This window comes from Piliocolobus tephrosceles, chromosome 4, assembly GCF_002776525.5.
Source record: "Piliocolobus tephrosceles isolate RC106 chromosome 4, ASM277652v3, whole genome shotgun sequence".
Lineage (NCBI taxonomy): Eukaryota > Metazoa > Chordata > Mammalia > Primates > Cercopithecidae > Piliocolobus > Piliocolobus tephrosceles.
In genome coordinates this window covers 149,631,879-149,649,237 of record NC_045437.1, presented here as the reverse complement: position 1 = coordinate 149,649,237, position 17,359 = coordinate 149,631,879, and the positions used below count along the sequence as shown (strand labels likewise).

The following is a 17,359-nucleotide window of genomic DNA, read 5'->3' as shown; positions in this document are numbered from 1 at the left end:
TTACTGTACTGACTACTAGATAAAATTATAACACAATGGTGTTTGTGTATCTAAACATAGAACAGATAATGCATTGCACTATGACATTACTATAAGTATGGCATCACTAGGCAACAAAAACTTTTCAGTTCCATTATGATCTTCCAGGACCACCATTGTATATGCCATCCATGGTTGACCAAACATCGTTATGCAGCACATGGCTGTATTGAAATAAATATAGGTGAATGAATGTTGAATAAAGTAATAAATAAATTTCAGTTTGTTATTTTATCTGGCTTAGTAAGCCTAAACATAACAAAATATTTTATTTCTTTATCTTTATAAAATACCCATTTATTATTTACAGTATTTGATACTTGCTTTGTTCACCTAATAATATGTCATTTAAAATATGTGACCCAGCTTTCATTTTTAACGTTTATAATGTGATGTTGAGCCCTTTCTTATTTCTTTACAAATAATACATTTTTAAAACTAATTTTGACTTACTGTGTTACACATGGAGGAAGAAAGATTTTTATTCACCTTCAGACCATGCTCTGCTTTCTAAAAATGATATACATCAAATTTATCAAATAATTTTATCCTTAGTCTCTCAGGAGTACATCAGAAATTTTTTATTCTCCCCTATTCTTAAACTAAGTTGTATCAGATTAAGGGACCAGTGCCTTAAAGCTTTGATGATTTTATGTTTCACACTTTTTTTTTTCTTTTACGAACTCCAATTGAGAGGCTCCTATTACTTATAATTGGAACGAAGGAATAAAATTTTGAGTTTGGATGAATTATTCAGAGTTCAGGACAAAAATCAAAAACCACTCTGTGTGTCTCTAACCAAAACCAAAAACCATATCAGCTACAAGGACTTAGATGCTTATATAAAATCACTGGAAGAACTGGAAAAGCGGAAGTAAGAGAGTCAGCACTGAAATGGTTTTGAAGGCATATGACCACAGCTGCAGCACAGGAATCAGGAAGCTGATGCTACTATTACTACCAAAGTTGTTGCTCCCACAGTGCCCTCTCCCACCTCCAAAACTGATGGCTGCACACCGGCACAGAGTGTCTGGATGCCACAGTGGTCTCCAGTTCTCTATGAAGGTGATGGCTAGACAGAGGAATGCTGACTTGGCTGCAAGCATTCATATCTTTCTGACCTTATTGGTGAACAGTGGAAGACAACCTTTGCCTGTATTCTAAGACTCACATGAAGGAATCTCATTGGTAAAACCTAATTTACATCCAGAATAATAATTCTAAGAAGTCTGAAAAATGGAGTTTTACACTTTCTAGACCCTTGAATTTTTAAAAAATTTATAAAATGAAATAGGAATTAATGGCATATTCCATATAGCACACTGGGGAAACATTGTTTGTTCAAGAGGCCTTGTCCTAGCACTTGAATTAATTTCTCTATTGCTTCCTAGGCTTAGCATTCAGTGAACAAGAATTCTTTTGGATACAAGCCACACCGCCAATAAGGAGAGAGGCAGTCACATGTTCCTTTAATAACTGCTCTGAACCAGATAACTTTTTTGACCCTATCTGTTCCTAGTGGGCAGTTGGGGCAATAGGTCAGGTCTAAGTGGGTATGATATAGATGGCTACTTTAACCCAAATATACATTTTCCCCCTATTTATTACTCATATACTTCTGATTTTAGCTGCTTATGTAGGTATGTGAGCTATAGATTATATTCTTCAACTTCTCTTGAAGCCAGGTGTCATCTTGTAACTCAATCATAGACTGTGAGATAAAAGCACAAGTGCCACGGAGTACCTTATGGAAACAATCTTTTTAAAAAATGAAAGCACACCCTTTCCTTCCTCTTTTTGTTGGCATGAATGGGGATGTAATGACTGGTTATTAGGCAACTATATTGGACAATGAAGTAAAGGCCATGTCCTGAAGATAGCAAATCAATGATGGAACGAGACTGGGTCCCAGATATCATGGAGTGCATTTCAGCCACTAGCCTTCTTTTATATTTTGTTTAAGTCATTGTTATTATGACTTTGTCTGTAACCTCAGGCTAATTTGATATAGAACATAGATCTATAAGTTATATAGAATATAATTCTAGCTGATATAAGAAGCTTCTTTAATAAAGTGATATTTAAGGTAAGAGTAAAAAGGTGAATAGAGAAAAATGTAAGACTTACATGCATATTTTAGAAATCAAGGTTTATTGAGAAAAAAGGGACAAAGTAAATGACTCAGAATCAAAACAAGAATTTTTTAAAATAAGGTAAATTAAAGGAATGAATTAAAAATATAAAAGCACAAATTGATTATACAGAATAAAACCACATAATATTTGACCAATTAAACAAAAAGTTATTTCTTTGAAAAAGCCAAGGATATTTTAGGTTCTATGTATAACTGATGTATGAGACATGCACCTTTCATTTGGCTCCCTCTAAAAATGCACTAAGAAAAAGTGAACAGATATTTTCAGAAACATAAACTTAATAAGGATGAAGAGAAGAATATAGAAGACAACTGGGAAAACTCTTAGAAGTTGGAAAACAGATGAATGATTTAGTAGACCTGACAAATCAACTACCAGTTGTAGTGTAAATGGGAAGAGCTGAGAATCAATCCTGTTTAGACTGTGGGTCTAGAATCAATTCTGTTTAGATGGTGGGACATATAGAGGCATCTGAAATGTCAATCCTAGATCCTCTGGAAATGATGGTAGCATGCCAAATAAAAAAGATTGTGTTAAAGCTCCCTGTAAAGCAGTTAAATCTCTAGCAGTTAGATCACATTTCCCCACTCCAGTCACTGAGTAACCTGCCTATCCCCTTGACCCTAACATAAGTCTGGAGTTTTATTTTCTGATGAGTACAAAAAGCAGGGTTATTATATGAGAGGTGCTGCCAACAAAATGGAGGGCATGGGTAATATGGGTAGCAAAAGTAAATAACCATCTAAATATTGAATTCTGGTTGATTGTTAAAATGCTATGATAGTCATTAGAACCAATTACAAATATTTTGGTTCTCCTCTTCTTGGACATATGGTAAAATTTCAATTCTATTTCTTTTTAAATATGTGTAGCCATGTAATTTTCTTTGGTTAATAAAATGTGAGAAGTGACATATATCCATTCTGGGCTGAAGTTTTTGGAGGCACGGTTTAACACGTTTTCTTTTCCCACTATAGTGATCACGGAAGTATATGTGAAGATGGAATCTTCACAAGTTTAGATCCTTGACTGACTGCTGTGAGGAGGGCCCCAGGCTGAACTATATAGGGTATATGGTATAAGAAAGAAATCAGCTTTCATTGTGTTAAGCTGTTGCAATTTGGGGAAGTTGTTTGGTATTGAAGCATAACTTAGCCTATCCTGATGCAAAACTGTACTCCTCTTCACCCACTTAATCCTTCACCTTTTTCCATCTATATCTTTTTCTTTTGGATGGGGGATTTTAAAGAGTGCAGTAATCTGGCCAGTCCAACCGGAAAGACCTAATCACACTGACATTGAGTTTTCCCCATCCATCAGTGCTCCCAGTTCACTTTAGAATGAAAACTCAAAGTGGAAAAGAATTACCAACCTACTCAGAGCCATCACTCAGCTCTGTAGTCTCCCAAATTGAATTAAGAACAAACACATGAAGAAAGTTTCTGAAAAGGCATACAGAAATTAAAGAAAAGCAAAGAGTAAAAAGGTAACTTGGAGAAAATGGAAAGTATGCAGCAAGAAGAAAACTTGGGGGAAAAGCTATTATTAATATCATCACATGAAAAAAAAAGTGACTGCATCTAAGAAATAAGTCCAAAAGAGAGCTCTTTAAATAAAAGAGACAAGTCTAGGAAAATACTAACCTAATAAGAAAATAAAAATCTCAATATAAGGGCTTGAAGACAAAGTTAAGAAAACCTTCAAGAAAATACTGCAAAAATATTTTAAAATGGCAAGTAGGAGAGAAAAAAATAAAGAAATTAGAGAACCATATCAGAGGTCTAACATCTGAATTACGGAAATTCTAAAAAAGGAATGGGAGTTAGATTATTAATGAAATAATTTAAGGAGATTTCTAAGATCAGGAGGAAATTAGTTTCCTAGATGAAATGTCTCATCAATTATACTGTACAATGGATGGAAAATAACCCCAAGCCAGAACATGTAATTGTTTAATTTTAAAATTCTTGGGACAATGACATATAGAAGATAAGAAATAAGATTAGCTTTAGACTTCTTAGCAAACAGATTGACTTGGAAATCTCATTGACAAAACAGAAGTTCTGAAGAAAAATTATTTTCAAGCTAAAACTCTATACTTAGTCAAACTACTAATCAAGTTTGAGGGTAGAATAAAGACATTTTAGTAAATTTAAGATCACAAAAACATTTAACTCTGAAACAGCCTTCTCTGAAAACTACTGGAAGATACCTATCAAAATGAGAGCCCAATTCAAGACAGAAGAAACAGAAATGAGAAGATCCAAAACAGGACAGAAGTGAAATGAATCTCCGGGTGATGTTGAAGGATGATCCCAGGATGACAACTGAGTCTCAGGCATAATGAACAACTAGTCCAGTAAGGAGCTGTTTGACTCAAGAGACAGGGATTTTGAAGGATATCATTAGCAATCCTCTTAACATTGTATCATCTTTTCAATCATATGAACCTACTGGAGGATGTGGCCTAGTAATTCCACAGAGTAAACTGAAAAGGGGCAAGTTATAAAATCCCAGAACTAGCAAACACATCCAGAATAAAAGGCAAAGAATTCCAAGAATGAGAGCAAAGAAAAAATCCAGAATGATAGCTGTGCAGTAGGCATAGAAAGCAACTGCTCTATTTAAAGAAAAATTGAAGTCTCAGGAGGAATGGAAATGACTATCGGGAAAATTGTGCTGAGAGGCAATTGTATCTGTGGGATGAATAAGTGATAGGGATAAAAAAATCAATAAATGAAAAGGCAAGACAATTATTAACTTCAAGAAAAAATGGAAAAAGAAAATATAATTAATGCACAATAATGTTCCCAATATATGGTAAGTAAAAGAAAATCTGAAATACCTGAAATGTAATCTAACATAATAAGGAGTCAACTGATAATTTCTGAAATTAATTTATCAAAATACATCAGAAAACAGGTTAGTGACCAAAGAGATAACTAAAACTTTTAAAATGGCTACCTCTTAGGAGGGGAACTAAGAAAAGTGAGGCGGAAAAGGGCAGAAAAGCATTGTATTTTATTATAAGCCTCTTAGTGCTATTTAATTTTGGACCAAGGTCACATATTATTTTGAAAAAAATGCATTTCAAAATATCAGTAGAGCTCTTGCAAGTCTCAGCAAGAACAAAAAGGAGATAAAATGTTAAACATCACTAATAAAAATAGGGATACAATTAAAGGTAAATAACACAATGAAAACATGCCAAGAAATTTGCAAACTAGATAAAATGATTTTCAAAATAAAATGCAAGTTACGTAAAAATACAAAACCTGAACAGATTAATAACCAAAGGTAAAATGTACATAGTAGTCATAGATCTACTGCAAATGAAGTCACCAAACCTAACCAGTTTAAAAGGCAAGTTGGAATTAAGCATGTAGAAACATATAATAATATAATTATTAAAACTATTGTATAAAATAGATAAAACATTTTCTATTTTATACAATAGAATAGATAAAACACATTCTATGATGCCAGTATAACAGTTTAATACCAAAGCCATAAAAGGCAAACACACCCAAGGAAAACAACATTAACTAGAAAAATCCTAAAACCGTGTTGACACATCATATCTATTTGTGCACTAAAACAATAATACATTATGGTTAAATGCCATTTACATCAATAACTCAATAATTTAGAAACTAAAGAATAACTGCATTATTTCAACAGCTATTAAAAATCACTTCAAAATATGAAAGAATAAAAAGAAAACTTTCTTGATTCAAAAAAGGAATATTTACCCCAAATTGAGATCAACCATCATAGTTGAAGACAAAATGCTAGAAGCACTTCCACAAATGCAAGATTGACCTACTTGCTACTACTAATTTTAAGAGTATTCATTGGATATTGGAGATTCTAGTCACTGGAATTATAGATGAACAATAATTTCTATGTAATACTTAAAGCAGGTGAAGGACGAAGGTTGGGTTGCGGAAAGTCAGAAAGTGTTCCAAGAAATATCACGGGTAAAGAGTAAGACCTGGAAAGTGGAATAATTGTTTAATTCACAAGAAATTGGAAAAAGGTCAATTATTCTGCCATATTCACGTTATTATTGTTAAATACTTTACAAATAAATAAAATGTCCCCAACGAATATTTGTTGACTTCAAGGAGGAGGCTTCATTTTCTCATATATATTTTTATTATCCATTTTTAAAATAGGAGGTTTTCTTAGGATTTCGGTGGGGAGCCAGAGTTTATTTGCATGCCCCTAGATTTAAGAAGACAATAAATTAATTCTTCTACGAATCCAGATTATCACAGGGGGAAACGACATCAGCTATTACTTACTAGCATTACTGTGACCATTTGAGGGTAAAGATGGAATGAAACAGCAAAGAACCCGGGGAAAAAATCACTCTTGTTGCAGAATTCCTTCAATCCGCCATCTTTTTCCTCTAGTCTTCATAACGGGAATAACACCCACAAAACGCAAGGTGGCGCTGCTGGCTAAAAAGAGAGAGAAAAATATCTTCCCAAAGAAAGGATGTTACAGATTTCAGAGTAAGAAGGAAATCTGAGAAGTGTAGGAAAGGAAACGGTGGTAATAGGAATTGGGGGAAAGTAAGGATCCTTCCCCACAAACATTGGTATTATTCAGCTCATTTCAAAGGATTCGGCTGCTGCCATTTGTGAGAGCTGCTGGAGGCTGAGTGGAAGTCATTTTGAAAGACTGATCCAAGGAAGAATGGAGGCCAGAGTAGTGCGTGCTGTGCAGAAAAGGCAAGTCCTATTTCTTTGTGTTTTTCTGGGAATGTCTTTGGCTGGCGCCGAACCGCTTCGGTATTTTGTGGCGGAGGAAACAGAGAGAGGCACCTTTCTTACCAACTTGGCGGAAGACCTAGGGTTAGGGATAGGGGAACTGAGAGCCCGAGGAACTAGAATTGTTTCAGACCAGAACTTGCCATTTTTAGTGCTCAGTCCGCTTACTGGTGATTTACTTCTAAATGAGAAATTGGACCGAGAGGAACTGTGTGGCCCCAGAGAGCCCTGTGTGCTGCCTTTCCAGTTGTTATTGGAAAAACCTTTTCAGATTTTCCGTGCTGAACTATGGGTCAGAGACATCAATGATCACTCTCCAGTATTTCTAGACAGAGAGATTTCCTTGAAAATATTAGAAAGTACAACTCCAGGGGCGGCATTTCTCCTAGAAAGTGCACAGGATTCAGATGTTGGAACCAACAGCCTGAGTAACTACACCATCAGCCCCAATGCCTATTTCCATATTAACTTCCATGATAGTGGGGAGGGGAATATCTATCCCGAATTGGTGCTGAATCAAGTGCTGGATCGGGAAGAGATACCAGAGTTCAGTTTAACCCTCACCGCTTTGGATGGCGGCTCTCCTCCCAGATCAGGGACCGCCCTCGTACGCATCCTGGTTCTAGACATAAATGACAACGCCCCTGATTTTCTGCGGTCGCTTTACAAAATGCAGGTGCCCGAAAATAGCCCCGTTGGTTCCATGGTTGTCTCCTTGTCAGCCAGAGATTTAGATACCGGAAGTAATGGGGAAATATCCTATGCATTTTCTTATGCCACTGAAATAATTCTCAAAACGTTTCAAATCAATCCAACATCTGGTAATCTTCATCTTAAAGCGGAACTGGACTATGAGGCAATTCAAACTTACACATTAACTATTCAGGCCAAAGACGGCGGCGGGCTTTCTGGAAAATGCACTGTGGTGGTTGAGGTAACAGATATAAACGATAATCGACCCGAGCTGCTCCTGTCTTCACTTACTAGCCCAATTGCAGAAAACTCATCTGAGACAGTCGTGGCTGTTTTTAGGATTAGAGACAGAGATTCTGGGAACAATGGAAAGACAGCGTGCTCCATCCAGGACGATCTCCCCTTCATCCTGAAGCCATCTATAGAGAACTTCTATACTCTGGTAACAGAGAAACCTTTGGATCGAGAGAGGAACACTGAGTACGACATCACCATCACCGTCACCGACTTGGGGACACCCAGGCTGAAAACCGAGTACAACATAACCGTGCAGGTCTCCGACGTCAATGACAACGCCCCCGCCTTCACCCAAACCTCCTACACCCTGTTCGTCCGCGAAAACAACAGCCCCGCCCTGCACATCGGCAGCGTCAGCGCTACAGACAGAGACTCAGGCACCAATGCCCAGGTCACCTACTCGCTGCTGCAGCCCCAGGATCCGCACCTGCCTCTCGCCTCCTTGGTCTCCATCAATGCGGACAGCGGCCACCTGTTCGCCCTCTGGTCTCTGGACTACGAGGCCCTGCAGGCGTTCGAGTTCCGCGTGGGCGCTGCAGACCACGGGTCCCCGGCGCTGAGCAGCGAGGCGCTGGTGCGCGTGCTGGTGCTGGACGCCAACGACAACTCGCCCTTCGTGCTGTACCCGCTGCAGAACGGCTCCGCGCCCTGCACCGATCTGGTGCCCCGGGCGGCCGAGCCGGGCTACCTGGTGACCAAGGTGGTGGCGGTGGACGGCGACTCGGGCCAGAACGCCTGGCTGTCGTACCAGCTGCTCAAGGCCACGGAGCCCGGGCTGTTCGGTGTGTGGGCGCACAATGGCGAGGTGCGCACCGCCAGGCTGCTGAGCGAGCGCGACGCGGTCAAGCACAGGTTGGTGGTGCTGGTCAGGGACAATGGTGAGCCTCCGCGCTCGGCCACCGCCACGCTACACGTGCTCCTGGTGGACGGCTTCTCCCAGCCCTTCCTGCCGCTCCCAGAGGCGACCCCAGCCCAGGCCCAGACGGAATCGCTCACTGTTTACCTGGTGGTGGCATTGGCCTCAGTGTCATCGCTCTTCCTCTTGTCCGTGCTCCTGTTCGTGGCGGTGCGGCTGTGCAGGAGGAGCAGGGCTGCCTCTGTGGGTCGCTACTTGGTGCCTCAGGGCCCCTTTCCTGGATATCTGGTGGATGTGAGCGGCACCGAGACCCCATCCCAGAGCTACCAGTATGAGGTGTGTCTGGCAGGAGATTCCGGGACCAGCGAGTTCAAATTTCTGAAGCCAATATTACCCAATATTCAGGGCCAATGCCCTGAGCCAGAAATGGAAGAAAACTCTAACTTTAGAAATGATTTTGGTTTCAGCATTCAACTAAAATAATCAGTTTTCATATTGTATGTTTTAATGTTCATGATAAATTTAGAGTATGGTGTTTCTGTTAACCTCCTATAAATTATAAATTATACTAAACTTTCCTGTGGGACTTTCCATGTTGTCGCTGTTTTAAATACGGTATCTCGTCTTTTCTTCATTGGTATACCAATTTGAATAGTTTTAAAGCTTGCCAGTCAAAACACCGATGAGGTCAATAGTTGTACAAATACTAGTTCTGGAATATCTGGAATATCTGAAAATACTAGTTTTGGAATAAAAGTAGTGGATAAGTGGGAAAAACAATGGGAAATTGCTTCTACATAGTCGGTTGAAGTTCCCTGTTGATTTGCTTCTTAATTCTTAATTCATTAGGTGTATACAGAGCAGTAATGCACTAAGGTTACAGTGAAGTCTGAGCAGGAAGGAAAGAGAGCTAGTACAGTGAGAATGTCTGGCTCCTGCTTTATTCTGCCTCATAGTACTTATCTTCTTTGATGCTGTTTGATGAACATTTCTCTTAAAAGGTTATATAATTTTGCTTCCTTTCATTACTATATCAGTATATGTTTTAATATAATTATTTTGAATTGCTTTCCACTTTTGTAGTGTTCAAATAGGAAGAAACCTTCCCCGTATTTACCACGGTAATGAAATTAGTTTTTCCCCTTGGAGAAATATTGACCCTCTGTGATGGAATTTGCAGTGGCCTCCCATATCTATTTATCTTTTCCTCTTTAGTAACAGGTCTCAGATTTCGTTTAGGGCATTAGTTTGCTTAGTCAAAACAATACATTTTCCCAGCCTTCTTGGTTGGGAAACTGAACGTATGACTGGGTTGTAGTCCCTGAGATGTGTGTACGAGTGTTATACTGACTTCCAAGAAGACTGTTTAAAGGGAGATGATTCATCTAGGAAGGGGGCCCCCTTTTTCCTTCTCTAAGTGCTCCTTGTTGCCTGGAATCTGTATGTCATGGCTAGTACAACAGCCATGTTGGACCCTAATGATCGAAACATTAAGGATTATGACAGATAGTATAAAATAAACTTAAAAGATACAAGAGTCCATGGTGACCATGGAGTCGTCATGTAATCTCTGCATTACCTACTTCTGAACTTTGTTTTTCTACTTAGGAACTGCAATTTTTACTTAAAATATTATATATACAGTAAAATGCACAGATCTTAAACACACAGTTTAATCTGATTTTTTAAGCTTTTACTTGTTGATTTCTAATTTAGTTAAAGTTTAGTTTAAAGTGGTATACAGGGTGTCTTACATTTGTTATCTTTTAAAGTTTCTCCCAAACCATAATAGGATTGGTATATTTCCTTTTTTATGTATGAAAACACTGAGGCTTAGAAAGGTAAGTAACTTGCTCATAATTCTCAAGCAACATAAAGAAAAATATTAAATACAATCTAAGTCTACCTAAATCTAATGCCCCAGTTTTTAACCAATATATTATATTGGCATTAACTGGTAACATTGTTTTTCTAAGAAAGTGAAATGTATCTATTATTTCTACTTCTATTCCATGACCGAAACTCCCATGTAAAAATAGTTTGTATTTGTCTCTACACCGATGTCCACACTGATGTAGACCACTAAACCCAAAGACCTTATAGAAGCACTGACCTAAATAAGTTGGATCAGACAGACATCATAAGTGATATTCATTTTGAGTGAATCAGTCTGATTATATTCCCATACCTTGTCATCTTGTCAATATGTCACATTCATTGCTGCAGAAATTCGTCTGAATAGTCTGAAAGCCTGAATAGGAAATAGAGTTACTCTATGGTTGCATTGAACTTATTGTGCTTTCTTCATTCTTTTTCTGCTAACCCAAATATTTATTTGTAATATATATAATATATATTATATATGTATAAACATGTGTTTCTTTTGAAACATTTAAAAGTAGTTGTTATTTTAGTTTTAATTATAAATGAAATAACTAATTTCTGAAAAATATAGGCAATGTTGTGAAGGAATTCCTATCACTTCATAACTAAGAGATTTGGGGAACTTCAGATAAAAAAAAATCTGAGGGACTCCAGTTGTTTGCTGTTAAAATTAACCTTATGCCTTTGACAACTCTTCCTAAAAATTACACTGAAAATATATGTGTATGGGTCATAAATGACTTTATTCTGAAAAAAAGACTCATTATAGCTGAATCAGACTTTCTCCAATATTGCTGTGATAATGCTATTCTTACAGAAATTATAAATTTTTGTTGACTCAGCTGCTGGGTGCATGAGAATCCATACTTATGTTGTGTATTCATTTCCTCTTACTGCTGTAAAAAATTGCCACAAACTTTATTGCTTAAAACAATAAAAATGTGTTGGCTTACAATTCTGTAAATCAGAAGTCTAATATGGGTTTTATTAAGCTAAAATCAAGGCATCAGCAGGGGTGCATTCCATTCCTGTGACTCTAGGGGAGAATGCATTTCTTTGTCTTCTCTCTTCTAGACACTGCCCACATTACTTGGCTCATGGCCCCCTTTGTCAATAATCAAAGCCAACAATATTGCATCTTCTCTGACCATTCGTCAATAGTCATAATTCCCTCTGACCATAGCCAGGAAGTGTTCTGTCACATTCAGATAATACAGGACAACCTCCCCTTCGAAAATTTCTTTTTTCTTCTTGTTTTAGAGATGGGATCTCACTCTGTCACCCAGGCTGGGGTGCAGTGGTTCAATCACAGCTCACTGCAGCCTCAACATGTTAATCATATCTGCAAAGTATCTTTTGCCACATAAGGTAACCTATCTGCAGATTTGGGAAATTAGGGGATAGACATCTTTGGTTGGCCATTATGCTGTCTACTACCACACATTGGCTGTTTGGCCACAGCACCACCTGTGGCCAGAGGCACATAAAGGTCTTCATACCAGCAGTTTGGGCCTTATTGATTAGATGATTTAACCCAAGGCAAGGAAATTAACAAAATTCCTAAAGTTATTAACAAAAAACATTAAATTGAGAAAGATATCGTGAATCTTTACTGCAATTTAAATTATGAAAACAGAAAACCCAAACAAAAGAATCTAAATCTAATAAGGGACTTTTATCTAGAATATATAAAGAACTCTTGCAATTAAATTATAAAAAGACAAATAACCCAATTAAAATGGGCTTCTAAATTGTTCTAAAATCTAACTAGAAATTCTTCAAGATAGATATACAAGTGGCCAATAGACACATGAAAAGGTACTCAACATTATTAGTCATATGGGAAAGACAAATCAAATGAACAAGATACCACTTCTCACCCACTAAAACGACTATAATCAAAAAGTCAGATAACAAGTATTGGGAGAAAGAAAAATCAAAGTCCTAATACACTGCGGGTGGGAATATAGGATGGTGTAGCCACTTCATAAAACAGTTTTGGCAGTTCCTCGAATAAACAGGATTATCACATGACCCAGAAATTCCACTCTTAAGAAATGAAAACTAGGCTGGGTGCGGTGGCTCATGCCTGTAATCCCAGCACTTTGGGAGGCTGAGGCATGCAGATCATCTGAGGTCAGGAGTGTGAGACCAGCCTGGCCAACATGGTGAAAACCCGTCTCTACTAAAAATGCAAAAATATTAGCTACTAGGATCCTGGGGATACAAGAAGGCAGGCACCTGTAATCCCAGCTACTTGGGAGGCTGAAGCACAAGAGTCGCTTGAACCTGAGAGGCAGAGGTTGCAGTCAGCTGAGATCATGCCACTGCACTGCAGCCTGGGTGACAGAGCTAGACTCCATCTCAAAAAAAAAAAGAAAAAAAAAAAATGAAAACATCACCCACATAGACATTTATACATGAATGTCCATAGCAGCATTATTCATAATAACCAAAAAGGTGAAAACAACCCAAATGTCTATGAGCAGATGAACTGATAATCAAAATGTCATATTCTACACAATGGAATATTATTTGGCCAAAAATAGAAATTAAATATTGATAAATGCTACAACTTGGATGAACCTCGAAAGCATTATGCTAAGAGAAAGAAGCCAGTCAAAAAAGTCCAAATGTTATATTATTCCATAATATGAAGATCCAGAATAGGAAACTCCATGGAGACAAATAGTAGATTAATGGTTTCTCAAGGCTGGGCACAGGAGGGATAAGGGAATTGGTGGGGGGTAAGGAGTAATAGTTAAAGGATACAGAGTTATTCTGGGGTGATTAAAATGTTCTAAATTGTGATGATGGATGCACAACTCTGAATATATCATAAGCCACGAATCATATATTTTATTGATTGATTTACTTTTGAGACAGAGTCTCGCTTTGTCACCTAGGCAGGAGTGCGTTGGTGTGATATCGGCTCACTGCAACCTCCACCTCCTGAATTCTCCTGCCTCAGCCTTCCAAGATAATTTTTGTATTTTTAGTAGAGACGGGGCTTCACTATGTAGGCCAGGCTGGCCTCGAACTCCTGACTTCGTGATCTGCCTGCCTCAGGCTCCCAAAGCGCTGGGATTACAGGTATAAGACACTGCACCTGTCCTGAATCATATATTTCAAATGGGTAGATTGTATTTTTTAAATTTTTCGTGGGTACTTAGTAGGTGCATATATTTAAGGGTGGATTGTATTATATGTATTTAATTTTATCTCAGTATATCTGATTTTTAAGTAGAATAAAAGAGAAATTATTCTTGTCATGATAAAAACAATTCAAAATTGTGGCAGGCCCAATCTTGACATCTGCTTATTTGGGAAGTCATTTTCCAATAATTTGAAAGTTGTAAAAAACTCACAGTTCTCAGACCTAAGTGACAAAGAGGAAGTAAATTACTCTCTAATAAAGCATAGGTTAACTATCCTCTAGAACTCCTACTGATTGCAGTGTTACAGTTTCCATGTATAGTGCCTGTAACACATAGAATGACAAATATGTGGTTGTGAAATTGTTCCCATGTCACTTCAGAAACATTTTGCTTATGATATTTTGGGCTGGATGATTCAAAAGGAGACAAACATTATGCTCCTAAGTGTGTATTTCTTCTCAACCTAAATGTTAATTTCAATTTAAACATTTTATTTAATCATTAACAACCCAACAGCATTAAACAGTCAATAACAAGTGACTGTTTGCTCCTTGTACTCCTCCCTGTACAACAACATCACAGCGCTCCATCTGTACACACAAAAGACACATGAAAATAGGACTCAGCGTTTCGTATTGCATAGCTTATTCAGTACGTTTAAAATAATTTTGCCGCCAATTTCAAACTAGAAAATATGACTCAGTGAGAACGCGTGGTGGCGCTGCAGGTTAAGATGATGGAAAATAGAATTGCCCGCACAGCTCTAGGATCCAGCAAACCGTTTCCCAAAGCCTGGAAGCAAAAGAATAGCGGAGCCAGAGCAAACTCGAATGTGAAACCTCTTTAAGACCCCACTGGGCTGCTTGGTTCTGACATTCTGGACTGCAAAACCGTGCTACTAGAAAGAAAAAGCAATGGAGATTGGATGGATGCACAGTCGGAGACAAAGGCAAGTCCTTGTTTTCTTTGTTTTGCTGAGCTTGTCTGGGGCTGGCGCCGAGTTGGGGTCCTATTCCGTAGTGGAAGAAACGGAGAGAGGCTCTTTTGTGGCAAATCTAGGAAAAGACCTGGGGTTGGGGTTGACAGAGATGTCCACCCGCAGGGCCAGGATCATTTCCCAGGGGAACAAACAGCATTTGCAGCTCAAGGTTCAAACTGGGGATTTGCTCATAAATGAGAAGCTAGATCGAGAGGAGCTATGTGGTCCCACTGAGCCTTGCATACTACATTTCCAAGTGTTAATGGAAAAACCTTTAGAAATATTTCAGGCTGAACTGAGGGTGATAGATATAAATGACCATTCTCCCATATTCACTGAAAAGGAAATGATTCTAAAAATACTGGAAAACAGTCCTCTAGGAACTGAGTTCCCTCTGTATCATGCTTTGGACTTGGACGTAGGAAGCAATAATGTTCAAAACTATAAAATCAGCCCAAATTCCCATTTTGGGGTTCTAACCAAAGAACGCAATGATGGCAGAAAATACCCTGAGCTAGTGTTGGATAAAGAGCTGGATAGGGAGGAGGAGCCTCAACTAAGATTAACCCTGACAGCGCTGGATGGCGGCTCTCCACCGCGATCTGGAACTGCTCAGGTCCGCATTGAAGTGGTGGACATCAATGATAACGCCCCTGAGTTTGAGCAGCCCATCTACAAAGTGCGGATTCCAGAGAACAGCGCCCTTGGCTCTCTGGTAGCCACTGTCTCCGCCAGGGATTTAGACAGCGGAGCCAACGGAAAAATATCATACTCACTCTTTCAGCCTTCAGAGGATATTAGTAAAACGTTGGAGGTAAATGCTATGACAGGGGAAATTCGACTGAGAAAACAAGTAGATTTCGAAGCGGTTACGTCTTATGAAGTGCACATCAAAGCCACAGATGGAGGAGGTCTTTCAGCAAAGTGCACTCTTCTCCTGCAGGTGGTGGACGTGAATGACAATCCCCCACAGGTGACCATTTCTGCACTCACCAGCCCCATCCCAGAGAACTCGCCTGAGACTGTAGTTGCTGTTTTCAGCGTTTCAGATCCTGACTCCGGAAACAATGGGAAGACGATTTCCTCCATCCAGGAAGACCTTCCGTTCCTTCTAAAACCTTCAGTCAAGAACTTTTACACCTTGGTAACAGACAGAGCACTCGACAGAGAAGCAAGAGCTGAATATAATATTACCCTCACCGTCACAGATATGGGGACTCCAAGACTGAAAACGGAGCACAACATAACAGTGCAGATATCAGATGTCAATGATAACGCCCCCGCTTTCACCCAAACCTCCTACACCCTCTTCGTCCGCGAAAACAACAGCCCTGCCCTACACATTGGCAGTGTCAGCGCCACAGACAGAGACTCAGGCACCAACGCCCAGGTCACCTACTTCCTACTGCCGCCCCAGGACCCGCACCTGCCCCTCTCCTCCCTAGTCTCCATCAACGCGGACAACGGCCACCTGTTCGCCCTCAGGTCGCTGGACTACGAGGCCCTGCAAGGGTTCGAGTTCCTGGTGGGCGCCGCAGACCGCGGCTCCCCGGCGCTGAGCAGCGAGGCGCTGGTGCGCGTGCTGGTGCTGGACACCAACGACAACTCGCCCTTCGTACTGTACCCGCTGCAGAACGGCTCCGCGCCCTGCACCGAGCTGGTGCCCCGGGCGGCCGAGCCGGGTTACCTGGTGACCAAGGTGGTGGCGGTGGACGGCGACTCGGGCCAGAACGCCTGGCTGTCGTACCAGCTGCTCAAGGCCACGGAGCCCGGGCTGTTCGGCGTGTGGGCGCACAATGGCGAGGTTCGCACCGCCAGGCTGCTGAGCGAGCGCGACGCGACCAAGCACAGGCTGGTGGTGCTGGTCAAGGACAATGGCGAGCCTCCGCGCTCGGCCACCGCCACGCTGCACGTGCTCCTGGTGGACGGCTTCTCCCAGCCCTACCTGCCGCTCCCGGAGGCGGCCCCCGCCCAGGCCCAGGGCGACTGGCTCACGGTTTACCTGGTGGTGGCGTTGGCCTCGGTGTCGTCGCTCTTCCTCTTCTCGGTGCTCCTGTTCGTAGCAGTGAGACTGTGCAGGAGGAGCAGGGCGGCCTCAGTGGGTCGCTGCTCAGTGCCCGAGGGCGCCTTTCCAGGGCATCTGGTGGACGTGAGCGGCACCGGGACCCTATCCCAGAGCTACCAGTACGAAGTGTGTCTGACAGGAGGCTCAGAAGCAAATGAGTTCAAGTTCCTGAATCCGATTATCCCCAACTTCCCTCCTTAGGGCACTGGGAAAGAAATAGATTACTATTCCACCCTTCACAATAGCTCTGGGTTTAATTCTTGACAGGAACCCATTTGATAAATTATTTAACTTCTTATGATTGTCTTGTTGATTAAATTGTTCATGCTCACCACCACCAATAAGGCGTTATTTTTCTCTGATTGTTAGTTCAAATTATATTGTTAATTTCAGTTTCCCTTTTCTTTATATTTACCCCAAAGAGGTGTTGCATATGGAATCCCAATTAACAAAA

The 17,359-nt window shown here is 40.1% G+C and overlaps 2 protein-coding genes across 3 annotated transcripts; both read left to right on the top strand.

Moving 5' to 3' along the window:
- Positions 1-6,736: 6,736 nt before the first annotated feature.
- PCDHB7 (protocadherin beta 7) lies at positions 6,737-9,302 on the top strand. Its single transcript, XM_023193020.2, has one exon. It carries the CDS (start codon positions 6,900-6,902, stop codon positions 9,300-9,302), a length of 2,403 nt encoding a protein of 800 aa, XP_023048788.2. The 5' UTR covers positions 6,737-6,899.
- Positions 9,303-13,301: 3,999 nt separating this feature from the next.
- PCDHB16 (protocadherin beta 16) lies at positions 13,302-17,236 on the top strand. 2 transcript variants are annotated; one of them, XM_023193022.2, is made up of 2 exons: positions 13,302-13,330; positions 14,811-17,106. In XM_023193022.2, the coding sequence occupies exons 1-2, from the start codon at positions 13,302-13,304 to the stop codon at positions 17,104-17,106; spliced, it is 2,325 nt and encodes a 774-aa protein (XP_023048790.2). The 2 variants fall into 2 exon arrangements, with proteins under 2 accessions (XP_023048790.2, XP_023048789.2); XM_023193021.2 differs by lacking the exon at positions 13,302-13,330 and having other exon boundaries at positions 14,776-17,236.
- Positions 17,237-17,359: the final 123 nt, after the last annotated feature.

Coding starts and splice junctions, on each gene's coding strand:
- PCDHB7 (XM_023193020.2), top strand. CDS start 6,900: ATGGAGGCCAGAGTAGTGCGTGCTGTGCAGAAAAGGCAAGTCCTATTT.
- PCDHB16 (XM_023193021.2), top strand. CDS start 14,776: ATGGAGATTGGATGGATGCACAGTCGGAGACAAAGGCAAGTCCTTGTT.